Source organism: Hoplias malabaricus, chromosome 12 (assembly GCF_029633855.1).
Source record: "Hoplias malabaricus isolate fHopMal1 chromosome 12, fHopMal1.hap1, whole genome shotgun sequence".
NCBI lineage: Eukaryota > Metazoa > Chordata > Actinopteri > Characiformes > Erythrinidae > Hoplias > Hoplias malabaricus.
The window spans coordinates 5,829,358-5,844,468 of record NC_089811.1 but is presented as its reverse complement, the minus strand read 5'-3'; the positions used below and the strand labels follow the sequence as shown (position 1 = coordinate 5,844,468).

Sequence of the window (15,111 nt, the reverse complement as noted above, 5' to 3'; positions counted from 1 at the left end):
TGATGGCAGCATATGTCTCTCCAAAATACTAGAATAAGCCCCAATGTTAGTAACACCTTCATATACAGGCAGATTATTCACGCTATCACAGATGCTGTTTTTTGTTGTTGTTGTTGTTGTTGTTGGTAACAGCCTGGATGTTGTTTGTTTTTATTTTAATTTTATTTTAAAATTTTGAATCTGATGTCTGTTTTTCCCAAAACAAGCTAAAACATGGACTGTTCTGAACACAGGAAGTTTCCTTTGACTTTCGTTTCATTTCAGATGATTTTGTACTCAGAGAACACACTGGCATTTCCTCTTTGCATAATACACTTTCAGGTTGTAATTCTTGATGGAGAGGCAGACTGTATAATGTGACAATTATATTCCAAAATACTCCCCAGGCTGTGGGGCTATTTCTATCATGGTAAGGACAAGGGTTCATGGGTTTCACACACATTCAGCAGCTGTTTCCACCCTTGGCCTTATAAAATTTTATGAAATGTAGATGGTGATAGACCAAAATTCTTTGCAAATTTGCAATGCAAAATGTTCTTTTTGAACTGGCTGATGATTCTTTCTTAAATTTGGCATAATGTGATGAACAACAAACTAAATTTGACTTAGCCTTTTGTGGATTCTGATTTTTTAGTCTTATGTATTCTTCTGCATAAAACAGTGTGGCATACATTTGCTATAAACTTTACATTTCTATTTTGCCTCTTACCCAACTGTGTATACATTAACAAAACACAGTATGTTGGAAATCATTTATTTGTACTTTTGTCCATTAAATAAATGTGCAAGTGAGTTTAACAAATCACAGATACATGTTTTAATGCATTTTACACATCTCCAATTGTGGGAGAAGCCTAAAGTAGATGATCTTCTTAATTATGAGTACTGTCCATAAACATTCAGAAATATACAGTGCATACACGGGCATACCAGATATTGCATAAACTGCACACCAAATTCACCAGTGTTAAATCAACACCATTAGTGTAAAAATGTAAACCAGACAACACTCTCAGTGTTAATTTGACACTAATAGTGTTGATTTAACACTTGTGAATTTGCTGTGTGTATTAAATGTAATTGAAATTATCCAGAATTACAAGAAAATACTGTATAATTTTACACACTTACCACTGTAACAATGTCAGTGTGTGAATAAAAAACATCTCTAAAGAGACATACACTACTTTACTGTGGATAAATCATTAATGGCATCAAAGTAAAAAGTCGTTCACAGCCCTCATGGTCTTTATTTCTATGTGCGTAGGGATTCATTTCAGCAGGTGAGCTGAGGATTCAACTGTAATGAAGATTCATTGTAATATCAGAGCGTAGTGAAGGTGCAGGTCAGCACTCTCATGCATGAATACACTCTTAATGGTCTGGGTCACTTCTGCATTAGCACAGAGTGGCATATGAGCATCATTCCACTAAGCTGAGTGTTAGATAGTGGTTTAGTCCTGCAGTACAGCCCTGAAAACACCTTGTTTTGGTCAAATTATATTTTATATTTTTTATTTTTATGGCATTTAAATTTTTTCCCCTATGCTTTTATTCATATTACTTTACAAGGCTAATCATAGTATAGATTTAGGAAAATGTGGTGTTATGTCTGTTGCCTAAGAAACTGCATGCTGGGTTTAACAAAGCAGGTAGTCCATCCCTAGTCTTCTGCATAGAATGCAGTGGTGCATTACACAACAAAGAGCAAAAATCCAGAGAAGGTGCTGACACGGTTGTAACTGTCAAATATATGAAGTCCTCCCCAAAGAGTAATATACACCTGGTCTCCTTTCTCCAGCTGAAGAATGGCCCTGTTTGCCCCATTGACGTCTTTTTGACTGCTGTTGTAATCATAAGTTGCCACAACATTCTGTCCATTTTTGCACAGATGCACGCCCATGCTGCTCTTACCATTCGCAAAAGCAGAAAAGCCAAAGTAATACACCCCTTGCACCGGAGCTGTGAAAATTCCTGATGAAAACACAAAACACTAGACTTTAAAATTAGTTTCTTAATAATCCCTTTACACATTATCCACATTAGTCTGACACTTTGGTACCAGGTAGTGGAAAATCACATTTATGAAGCTGTATGCAGCTATGGCCCCTCACCACTCTTGCATAAATAGAATTATACCGTACCAGTAGCTGGGTTGTATGCATTCCCAAAGTTGATGAAGACTTTCTTGAAAATCAAGGTAATCTCCGAACTGTGCCCTCCAATTGTCTGCCCACCTTCACCAAACAGTGAGGCTGAGAATGCCACATTTGGTTTATCTGCAAATAAATAAATAAATAAATAAGTAAAATAATTATGCAACATATATAGAGGTGTATTTCTTGACTGTTTAGTCCTAAACAGATTCGTATCCATTATGAATATGAAGCCATTGAAAGTGGTATTAAGTGAATTTGAAATAAAAAAACATTAAAGTGATGATGGCATGAGCTGATTGCTTCGCAAATCTGTTAAATACATTTTTATACTGCAGTGTTTTTTTATTTGAAAATGTGTGAATATTTTTTTTTTTTTTTTTTTCCTGATTAAAAACTAATTTTAATCATGAACATAGCCTATTAAAATGTGTAGATGTGTCCTGTCCTGACTGCCCACTCCTGGACACTCTGACTGACAGTCTCAACTATTTAATTATGTATTTGAATTTTGAGTAATTTGTGGATTTTGTCCTTTTTAAATGGGTTTTACAAAAATAGCACTTTGTATACACAAATATATACAATTTCTGCAGCATTTAGAGAGTACTATCACTAAAATTAATGTTCAATCTGGAAAGCTAATCACAAGTTAATGAGGCTGGGGTTGGCTTCGTATTCACAAGCTTCTTAGTCAGATTTTCTGTTCCACCTAAAAGCTGCCTCAGTTATCTCTTCGCAGCAGGTGTTTGTGAATAAACAGGCAGCGTCTTGCCTTAAATGCCCTACATTTCCCACAGGTTGATTCGTATGGAGTCTGATTGAGAACCATATATATTTTTGGAATTCTCTGCGAGGCGGATAGACACTGTCTTACCTGCTATCTGTTTCTGAAGTTCCTCCAGCTTAAACTTCTGCTCTGCCACTGTGCTTTTCAGTTCTTTGAGCTCAGAATGAATTCCAGTGATGCATGCCTCACCTGGACACACAGAATGCAAACTATTGGGCCACGTTCCCCTCAAAAGAGTTTTCTCTTTTTTGGGATTATTATTAATATAATCAGGATGATTATAATTATTCAAGAACACTGATTTTCCATATCTGTTCCATTAATTAGACCATGCTCTGTGATAATGTGAGAGGGAGCATTCATTCTCCAAATTATGGGACATGCTTAGAACAACTGTGCCAGTCTGGATCAACTTTCAAAATCCATGAAATTAGACCTGGTGTTTTTAGGATTTGGGTCTAAAGAGAAATCCCTTGACCTCATTATGAGCTGCACTGGGAAAGACTCATGGCCGCAAGGTAAGAGGCTTTCCAGCCCATAGCTGTACTCCATCAAATTCAGCCAATTGCACAAGTAGCCAACTAGAAAAGAGTCTCCAAATGCTCTGAGAATAACTTGCAGCTCCAGCTTTCTTTACTTAAATAGCACCCTTCATACTGCATAGACACGGCAGTACTGGAGTTTATAAAGCCCTCAGTGTCGTTGCTGTACCGAGAAGAGTCCACCATCCAAAAATATCCAGCCAGTGTCCTGTGGGTGGCATCCTATCTCAGTGAACAAGGAACATTCCTGGACGTTCAAAATAGGTCTAAAAGTAGTCTGTCCGTCAAGGACATATTTTAAACGTCAATGGACGTCCAAAATCCATCTTAATAAGTTAAGTGGTGACCAATCGATAACGTCAGTGGACGTCCAAAATGTGTTTTATACAAGTAATTTATTTCAGGACCAATTAATAACGTCAATAGACGTCCAAAATACATCTTCTACAAGTCGTCTTTTCAATGTCTGCATTTGGACATCTTTTCAACTTTCATTTTCAACCTTAAGAGAATGTTGATTAGACGGCAGTCATTACGTTATTTCAACGTTGAATCAATCAAGCTAATTGTTTACTTGGATGTCCACTGGCAAAGCCCCTGAAAGCAAACAAACTGTGCAGTAACAGATGAGCTACTGTCTCTGACTTTACATTTACAAGGTCTAACAGAGTGAAACATGAGTGGACATAGTGTTTAAACTCAAACAGCGCTGCTGTGTCTGATCCACTTGTACTTGTGCAACATACTCTAACCCATCACCACCAGGTCTGTGTTACTGCAGCGCTGAAAATGGTCCAGCACCCAAGTAATTGTACATGCTCTGTTGTGGTCTTGTGGGGTGGGCCCTGATCATTTAAGTACAGGATGAAGCTGGTGAAAGGGGGGAAACAAGTATGCAGAGTAACAGATAAACCACAGTCTGTAATTGTAGAACTACATAACTAATGTGCTTGCTCTGAGTTTTTTGGCTGATCAGTGGGAGCCCTGTTTTTTTTACCTACCTGCTTGCTTCTTAAGCTCCCCCAGAAGGGTCTTCTGCTCGGCCACCATGGTCTTCAACTCTTTGAGCTCTGAGTAAATGGTGGAGCTGCAGGTGTACTCTGGATATTCCAAGGGGTTCGAGTGAGACCCTGCAGACTGTCCATCTTCAGCCTGACTCACTGTCCAGTAGAACAGAGAGAGTGTGACGCAGATGAAGCTAAAGACCTCTGCTCTCATTCTGAAGCTTTAGAGAATGCCACATCATCCGTCTCTTTTATATACGCCATGCAGCATTGCCCCGTGTTCTGTCAATCATTAACTGCATGGTTTACAGTTCAACTTGTGGGTTTCAAAGGGCTTCTTCTTACTGAAGTTTTAGTGTTTATCTACAATATATCACATGTCCTAGTTCTTTTGAAAGCCATGAGATCATATTTTACACAGGTTTTACAGCTGCAATCATGCGTTATTATATTGCACTGAAAACAAAAACAGGCAGTTCTTTGTTAAGTAATGTAACTGTAAGAGCAAAAATATGTCAATATTACCAACTCGTGAAACAGAAATAGAGCAACATCCTCATCTCTTTTCATGCTTTTGACCATTTGGAGATCTCTCTACTGTCCAAAGACCTCCAGATGCTGTTTCCCCCCCATGGTTCTGAGAGAGGTAGACAGAGAGAGAGAGACAGTTTGTTTCCCATATTCTGAGCCAGGGCTCCATATAAACACCTATGCATTTTTCCAGGGCACAAACAGAGCAGAGAGCTCTCAAATGGCTTGTAAAACATGTATTGGAATCAAATCGTTAACATTGCCTTTAACGTACGGTGTTGTTCATATGCTAGGAGATGTATGGTAAGTGAACTAAGCAGTCAATGTCATAACTGAGCATCTCCACTTTGAATCTGCAGCATTCCAAAGCCAGTCTGAGACAGACAGATTCAGATCTCCAGGGCTTTTTACATCACAAACCTAATATACAATTACTAACTTGTAGGGCAGGTCTTTCAAGCTATAGTCAAGTAGAGGTGGGCTGTGTGGAGGTGGGGACTAACCGAATGGTGGTGAAGCTGTAGAGTTACATCTAAACCACTATAAAGGCTTTAGGGGAAATTTGATAAACAGGAAAAGAAAAAAAGAAAATACGGTGTGAACTGATGACCACATAGGGCTCTCTCAGCAAAGATATTGCTGATTAAATTGATATTAGTTCAACTTTGTACCCAACAGCTAGCTAGCAAACTAGATATCTCTCTATCTCTCTCTTGGCTCCCTATCTATTTCTCTCAAAAGCCTTTCTTTCTTTCTTTGTAAAGCTGTTACAGGATTCGTCATTAGATGAAATGCTGAGGTGAGTTTTTTCTTTATTGTCTCTAACACTGGTGGAAATGACAAAATGCTAATACACTGCAGCTTTTTATTCCTGTTCTATGGTCCCCACAGTCCTCCAGAATGGCTCTTAATTTCAGATTCTATCTTTCTTTATCAGTTTTGTGATTCAATCCACACAGAATCTCTCTGGACCAATCCTGTGGGTTTGCTTCATGATTGTCCTGGACAACATTTACAGTGAACTGCAGCAAAGCTGTTCTGAAACTTTCCTTCACTAATAGAAAACTGATGCCCAAGTATGGCATTGATATGCCCCACAGGTATAAATGCCACTGTCCCTTTGAATGCAGATGGCCATTAATTCAGTCCACATAGTGGGCTCTAGTGAGGTTCAGATATGCCTGAGTAAGCGCTTTGAGGGATCACGTGATTTTAGAGCTGCAGACAGCCCTTCCTTCTTCCTTAAAATCAGTCCTCAGCAGAAATGGCAAAAGTGGCTTCCTGGGGGTTTGAACAGGACTAGAAGTGTCTCGACACACACACACAGAACGAAACTAAAGCTTTCAGCTAGGAACATTTCTTAAAACATTTTTTCAACTTCATTAAAATGACCTACTTGCTTCTACACTTACTGATGTTGGTGGTGGTATGTTAGTGTATGTTGTTTTGGTACAAGTGGATCAGGCATAGCAATGCTGCTGGAGTTTTAACACTGTGTTCCCTAATTGTCCACATTCCATATCAGGTCAGTGTCACAACAAATAGTGAAAATGATTCACCAGCCAAATAATAACACCTTCTCTGTGGAGGTCCACTGATGATCCATTGAGGAACAGGATGAAAGTGGGGTAATTGGAAATCCTGAATTGGAAATGGGTGGAGTGGAGCCTTGCCTTCATCAATGAAATATTTAGCAAAAAATAAAAAAAATAAAAAATCAGACCAATTTACTGTTAACTGCTGTAATTTTCCAGTAATAATTTAATTATAACATGTATTTTTGGACTACAGCAATGGGCTTTATTTGTTACATTATTATTATTACATAACATAATTATCCATACATATGTAAGTAAGTACTGTAAGATAAACAGTACTATTTTATAGGATTTTTTTTACAGTGTGAAATTTTAGCCAATATATTAGTATGGGAAAAATTCCCACTTTGGAAGCTCATTATCTAAAATCCGTAATTCAGAACGCTCCATAAAAGCACATGCAACTTCATTAGCTATCTGTCCTACAATCCTGTGAAGGTGTTGTGTTTATCCAAATAAAGTTGGACCCACTAAAACATCTCCTCAGTGTTTCATAATCGACAGGAAGGTGGCTGAGGCAGGGCAGCAGTCCTTTGTGGGAGTCTGATAGACCCCCACATTGAAATTCTGGTCACAGTCTGAGCTTGGCCTGAACGGAGCGGTGGGCTGTGTTGTTGGTTTGGAAGAGAAACCTGCGGACTGGTTATTACAGCCGGGGCGGGGGTGATTGACAGAGCAAAGTTACGCTCTCATTTCCCCGGCCCTTTAAAGGATTGCAATCTCCCTCTCTTTTCTGCACTGTCTGTCTACATGTCACTCAGTAGCCAGCGGTCCTGCCGGAGAGATTTAACCACGCGGCATTCTACTTCACCTCCCCGTTTGCCTCCACCCCTCCTTACCCCCCTGCCCCCACCATCCTTTTCCTCTATCCTCATATAAAGAGCCATCAAACCACCCTGGCAGCCCTTTGAAATGAGAGCCTCAGAAGGGCCATAAACACACACTCATATAAATGATATTGAATTTATATGAGCTATGTGACAAGAAAGTATATTTTCGCAAGGGGCACAGTATTCCAATTCCCCCAGGGCTCAGGTAGTGGGGAGTGGCGAGGGCCATATACGGAATGCGATTGCAAGGATCTCCGAGAACGTTCAAACGCACATTTGCAATCAAATGCCATGGCAAAGGCGATCAGTGGCTGTTTAAGGGGACTCATCCTTTCTCTGAGCCATTAGGCAGATGAAGGATTGTTTGGGTATTGGCTGCATAATGCAGCGGACACGCTCTGGTCCTTCTCATCTTGGGGGGAGAATGTTATTCCACCCCTTTGCCAACGTGTCAGGCTTTGATCCCAACAGATTTATGGTGTGTTCTCCACCCTGACTCTTAGTTACATATTTGCTTTCTCTTGGGCACCATCATCAATCACCTCGCTGGCCCAAGGCTGTCTCTGTCCCCTGACACGCAGGCATGCTGATACCAAGTGACAGCCCTTTCACTCACTCTCTTTGGTGCTGTAGACACATCTGAAATAAAGCCTGTCCATGACTGGAAGAGCCCTCTGGGCAAAAATTGGTTAGCAACATTAGACGGTGATCCGTGGGGTGGCTTTGTACATTGCGCGGCATGGGATCGCTCTGGCGCACGGAGACCATGCGGAAAATAATAGGTGAAATAGCTGAAAGCTAGTCACCATGACCACTCCCTCCATCACGGTCATTGTAGCTCTTAGATCTTCACCGGAATCTTTCCAGATGTAAAGACGGTCCAAAAATACTTACTACAGACTCTGCTATTATAAAGTGTCTATGTGCATACTACTGTGGCAGCTATAGCCTAATGCTGGGTCCTCAAACCTTTTAACCAAAGGGCCAGCTCATTGTGTTTCAGTATTTCGGAGGGCTGGACTGAGTGTGAATATGAAAACATAGAAAAAAAATAGTTACCATGTCATAAAGTCATAATTATTTCAAATTTTATCTTATTACCAGCTCCTCTCTTTAAACACAGAAACCCATCTCCTCTCTCTGTCAGGGTCACAGTGTGTAGTATAATAAGACAAAAATGACCATTAAAATCAGTTAGCCACATTAGCATTTTTCATCATTGGATCTAATGGAAAACTGTGAGTATGACAGTCTCTAATGTGTTTCTCTGCTCTTCTGTCTAAATCTCAGTGAATTATTCATACACAGATCATACACAAGCTTCGGTAATCATCATATTTCACTTGTGCTTTGTCTTAGTGTTTGAGAGACTAAAGGCACAAGCCACATATTACTTTGTCTCAGTCTTTCCCCCTGATCCCTAATCTGATCCCACTGTCCCTGAGCTTTGAGACTGGAACAGAGGATAATGTTTTATCGCAACAGTCTTCTTAAATTATATCTCTGGTTTGGCTAAAAGTTTAATAAAATTGCTCTCCTTGTCTGAAAGTGAGTGATCAGTGAGAGAGTTTTCCATGTCGCTGTGAAGCCGAGGCTGAATCCCAAAAGGAGAGGGCCTGGGACAGCGTTCACTGGGTCAAACCCTGTGAATGGCAGGAGTAAAGAAATAGTGCTGTCTCCTCCCTCAGCATCCATAGCTGAGGTGCCTTTGAGCAAGGCACTTAACCCCCAGCTATTCCCTGGGTGCTGGGGGGATGTTTGCATGCTCACAGCCCTATAGTACACTTGTGTGTGTGTGTGTGTTCACTGCCATGAAGGTGTAAAAATGCAGAAGACACATTTAGTTGTATGTTGTACCATGACAAATGTATGCACATGTTAGTATCTGGAGTGTCTTCCAACCTGCAAATGGTGAATCAAGACCACCCAGTCAGTTTCTGTGGGCTGCCTATGTCAATAAACATTAAACATAAAAATAGAGCCGTTCAAGTGGGACACAACTGGGAACTATACCCCACTTGAGTATTTTTAACCACTTCACCAGATCCTCGTCAATATGAGAGCACAAAGATGAGTTTAACCTTGTAAAACAGACACAACAAGACACAAACGAAGAGTTTCTCCATGCTGTGTTTGACGCTGATGTTTGCTTGTGTGATCTGTGGTGTGTGGTGGACTCACATTTAAAGGAACAGGTGCTGAATCCAGACTTTCTGAACAGGGCTATCACAGGCATAGCATTAAGACCCCAGAACTGTGTTCAATTTGAAAAGTACCTCAAAGCTTTCTTTACGACATTACATATTCTACCCCCTTTTCCCATGTTAAAACAGTTCCGGGGGCTTAAGGAAACTAATGTATCGGCTTTAAAGACATATTTAATAATAAAAACCTATACTAGTGAAGAATACAAGGGTTATGTACACAACAGTAATGTTAAAACAGAAGCATCAAGTGCAGAAACCACTATTTTATGACCTACACTGTGCACTATGCAGGGTGGAGGGAAATATTTAATTTTCAACCTTTGAAGAAAATGGCAGACATCATTTCAACCACCATTTGGTATGACGTGCGTTGTCAGAGCAACAGTGTTAATATGTTAATATATTCTGTACTAGCCTGCTATACACACACTTTTAAGTTTATTACATGATATATAGTATGTGTATTTAGTACAGAATTGGTACACAGCCTCTGCTGTTTTTGTACCCATTCTTTGGGTAAATAACATTGATTTTGAATGCATGTGTGAAACAGAGGGAACGTACATAACTACTACTTTTGAATAAGTAAAGCATCCTCATTGTAGAATTGGCAATGTTTTATTAGGTACAATCATTTAACAGTGTATTTTAATAACAGGCTGATCTTAAAAGAACAAAGCTGGTTCTCCTAGCACTGCACAATTTTTGACAGTTATTTTAGAGTATGTTTATAGCTGTGGGTGCGCACCTTGTCAGCTGCTTGTCTGTCTGCCAACTGAAGTGTGTGGAGTGTCCTCGGATTCACCCTTGAGCAGATATGTCTCATCCTGAGACTGTCATTAAAGTGAGTTCAACCAATCCATCTAGGAGAAAATTAGCGAGTAGATCCAGAGTGTTTCTGTATCTTCTTCTCAGAACCCAGAGTGCTGTTTCTGTAGGGAGGGCGGCGTGTTCTTCTCCCCGCAGGGCTAGATAAGGTCACTTTGAAGCACTGAGGTTTCTTGAGATCTGACCAATGCTCCATGGCCATGGTGCTCTCTTTGACCTCGACTAAATTACATCAGTGACCGAGACATTGGGAAGTGTCCCACTCCGGGGACCCACATCAAAACCCTCCCCTCTGCTGCCTTTGTCTTTGTCTCGCACACTTTCTCAGCTCTTATTCTCGGGGCTTTTATTTCATTTGGTTCTATTTTAATTAACCTTTGCTTGTTCCCTTGTGCTGCCGTCTACTCATTATTAGGGAGCGTGTTACATGCATCTGAGGTAACGAAGAGCTCAGGGACTCTTGTTTCATCTGTTTAAAACCAGGGAGAATAAAAATGCGATGAGGCAAAAAATACAAAAAAAGAGAGAAAGGAGTGTCTGCAATGGATTTTTCGGGATCCTTTATTTGTTTTCATTTCCCCTCGTATTACCTTTCAAAGTGGGGCATATCCTTTGTTCCAAGACTTTAAAGTAATCAATGAATATTTAACATCCCCTGGTACCCTCCTGCAAGGAATACATGATAGGCATGAGGCGAGCACCGCAGCAGACACGCAGGCGAGAGGGCGACTGCAGTCTTTTGGGAGTTGAAACTGCTAAATCAGAGGAGGTCGGAACTGCAGAACACCGCCTATGAAGATGACAACCTGAGTCTGATGGGAAATGATGAGGGGAGTTGCCTGGAAGTGAACTTAGCTGTTTTGTGATTGTTATAGGAATTATTTATTGTCTGTTTTTATGTGTCAGATATGGCAAATCATACATTTACAGAGGTGACTAAAACTATGTAATGCATTAAAATGAAATGCTATGCGCACGCTAGCGTACCAACATGTCGGCGTTTCTTTTTGTGACACTAAAGCACGAAATGCTCACATCACTACTTTACTGCTAAATATAACCCTATGCTTAGCTCATAAAACTATACATAATACAAACGCTAACGCTAACCTCAACACTAGGCGTCATCCTGAACCTTAACCAAACACAGTTCTGAGGTCCTAATGAAACATCTGTGATATGCTTTGGGCAAAATACCACAAGGTTCAGTCAACACAGCAACCCTCAACAGCCTCAGAATGGCTTGAGTGCCTGTCCCTTTAAATGAGAATGTGTCACAAATCAGTTCAGAGTGAGAGCCCAGGTGTGAGATGCAAGGAGCTGAAGCTCTAGATTTGTAGCTGTTTCCATTCTGTTCTTTCGCTCTGTTTCTTTATTTAATTTAATCCATGCTCTTATTTCTTTGCAGTCATTGTTGTATGTTTAACCTTGTTTTTGTACACTTGCATAAATGTGGTTCCAGCTCTGTGATTGGATAAAAATTAGAACCCAAATATATCCTCGTTTTCCAATTAAAAGCATTTGTGAATATTTGCTGTCTATAAAACACGCCAAAGTCCATTTTACATATGAAACATTTAGATATGCGTCCCAATAAAGATATTTTTTACATTTCTGAGCTGTAATGGGTATAAACTGCATCATCTGTGGCTTATATTTACTGTTATCAGAGAAATGCAGTCTTTTCCTGCACCTGGAGATACGTGTTTTTAATCGGACAGTGATGTTTCTGAGGTTCTTGGAAGCCCCAGGAGCCCCCAAATTGACAACACACACTGCTTCCTACTTCTTCATCCTGTTCACTGGGTGCAAAGGCAGGAACACACACTATACAGGGCACCAGTCCATCACAGGGCACCACACACTCACACAGACGCTCACACCCGCTATACTATATAAATATTCAGTTAGTGAAGGCAGTCCATCTCTTGCTGTGGCCAATGAAGTGTCATTCATATGAAACATTAAGCCTTGACACAAATGAACTGACTAATGCTGAAGGGTTTTCCCAGCAACAACGAATTACAACATCACTTCTCGTTTGTAATCAGATCAAAGTCTTGTTATCAGTCAAAGTCCAGGCTTCAGGCTATGAACCAGCGCAATGTATTTAGTCACTGCTATATTACAATAACACCCATTATTTCTATAGCACTGTAAGTAGATCCGTATCTTTAGACTCTTTGGTCTGAGGTGATATTTGTTGTCTGGTCTAGATGCTATCAGGTTATGAAATCGGATAACACTGCGCAACACTGCAGCATTGTCTTTGGCAGAGTGACACTACATAAAAGACTTGAAAAGTGAATGAAGACCCGGAGAAATGTCATATACAGCGCATGTTGATAATAACATATGCAATAGTTAGTGAGAGGGAAGAAGCTTCACCTTTTGGGAAAGATTCAGGCAGAATGCAATGTACCTGATGAAGAAAGATGGATCGCCAACATTGGTGCCTCTCCATTTTGATAACTTCATTACTCATAACCTTACCACAAACGCCATATTGTGGTATTAATAACCTGCTGCGTGCGGTTGCATGCATGTGTTTGTTTGTTTATTGGCGCATGTGCTGGTTGAATCATGTTTAATTAGGCTTCTTGCCATCTCTGCTTGTTTTCCCTAAGACATGCATATGTTGTATTATTGCCTCTGACCAAATATTTGTTCAAGTTTAGATTGTTTGTAATAGTGATGTCACAATGCATTAATAATATATGTAACAGTAAGGTGATGCATGTAAATAGCCATGTGTCAACTTTAGTTTAGAAATATATTCAATTATAATATACACTAAATAATATACAATAAATATAATTATACATGTAATTTGACAGTGGTAATAACACATTCCAATGCACTAACTATTAAAATGTGTAAATTATGAATGTAAAAAGTTCATATTACTTTCAATGTACTCAAGTACATTGAGTGTACTCGCATCACTTCCACTGTCTTAACGTTTAGACAGTTGTGTTAGTATACTTATGTCCAATTTTCATGTTTAAATCTATGTGTAATATTATATAAATGAATGAAGGTTTATATATATAATGAGAATATTTCACATCTGTAGTTACACTGTTGTTACATGTATGATTAATGTTATGATATCGTTATTACAGTTATTATAAGAACGCATGTTAGGAAACCAGAATATCACCACTGTCCAAAGAAAAACATGCAACTTTGATATTTAGTTTACTGCATCATATCATTTGAACACAGCATTTCTATTGGTCCATTCATCATAAAATTTTCCTTTGAAAGTTAAGGAGGATTTGTCCTTCTCCTGTAAAGTTTCTATTTTGGAAATACATGTTTTTCTTTGGACAGCGACAATAAGTGTCATCAATCTTATTCTCTCAGAGCTCCACACCCCCCTGTAAAACTGCTCACTCTCCTTAGGAAGCATGCCATCAATTGTTTGTGAAGGACAACAGTGATGAAGCCTCTAGACCCCCGCTAGGTTGACTCTCTCAGCAGTGATCCAGGTTTTATTGTGTGTGGGGGGTGGGGGTAGGTGGGATATGTAATGAGGGGACAGATTCGTTAAACATCTTTCCAAACCCTGCCAAAGGACTGAAATATGGGCTTGCATCTGACAATCGATCATCAGCAGACTCACAGCATAATGAAGTTAATTAATCTTTCCTTAAAGACTTTCTAGGATATTCAATATTTTGTGCTTGACTTGCTAACCTTCCCTATTATAATGGATTTTCAGTTTAAATTTACTTAATGTATTCTTGGAACATGTCAAATAGATGAATACTGGTGATGTTTATTCTGAATGTCCATTGTAGTGCATGTCTAATAAATGCAATTGGATTTTAAGATTACAGATGGCAGGTTCTGTTAATGTTAAATGTTGCATTCAGCCCAAATCCCAAAAATTTAAACTAACACTGAAAGCAGTGTTTTCAAGTTAAAGTACCCCGCCAACAACAGTACCGCGAGTAAATGTACAGCTTATTGTTGAACTGTCCTGGAGTTATAACACTATATACGACCTAAGGTTGTTATTAAATTACCAGATGAAATAAAAATATTAACTTCTTTCCCTCTATAGGTGTTAGGCCTGTGTGTTTCTCTGCACAGAGTACAGCGCTTAGCGATGCATGACTGTAAACAAAGAAACATGGTCTCTGTCTAGTGAGAAATTGGTGTAACAATCATATTTGCAACTGGAAATTGAATTTGGGCCCTGAGAGAAAGCGAGACGTGAGGTAAGTGGAGGAAGGTCCGTCGCTGCCCAAGTCTAATTGCACCTTTGAGTCAGTCCCAGAGCTCAGTGACAGTCTTTATGATATGAGACTATATTCCATGAGTTCGTTACCATCCTGAACTCTGGACATTCCATTGTAGAAGCACTGTCCATGAGGAATCTAAATCAGCGTGGTGTCTTAATACAGGCCTGCAGTTCTGTATATGTGTAGCATCAAGACATTTCCAAGACATTCCACAGCACATTTTGAATTTGTTCAGTCCTTTGAGGTATTACTGAAAATAATCAGCCAAATGATTATTTGATATTGTTGAAAATAATGAAATCAGTTGGTGGAAGCTCAGATTTCTACTTAGACAAAGGCATGAAACTTCAAACTTCATAGTTATTTTACAAT

At 39.5% G+C, this 15,111-nt stretch overlaps 1 protein-coding gene across 1 annotated transcript; it reads right to left on the bottom strand.

The window, feature by feature from the left end:
* Nucleotides 1–747: 747 nt before the first annotated feature.
* On the bottom strand, nucleotides 748–4,706 carry LOC136710953 (complement C1q tumor necrosis factor-related protein 3-like). The gene is made up of 4 exons (XM_066686867.1): nucleotides 4,490–4,706; nucleotides 3,034–3,135; nucleotides 2,145–2,279; nucleotides 748–1,974 (listed from the first exon to the last, which is right to left on the bottom strand). Exons 1-4 carry the CDS (start codon nucleotides 4,704–4,706, stop codon nucleotides 1,694–1,696), a joined length of 735 nt encoding a protein of 244 aa, XP_066542964.1. The 3' UTR covers nucleotides 748–1,693.
* Nucleotides 4,707–15,111: the final 10,405 nt, after the last annotated feature.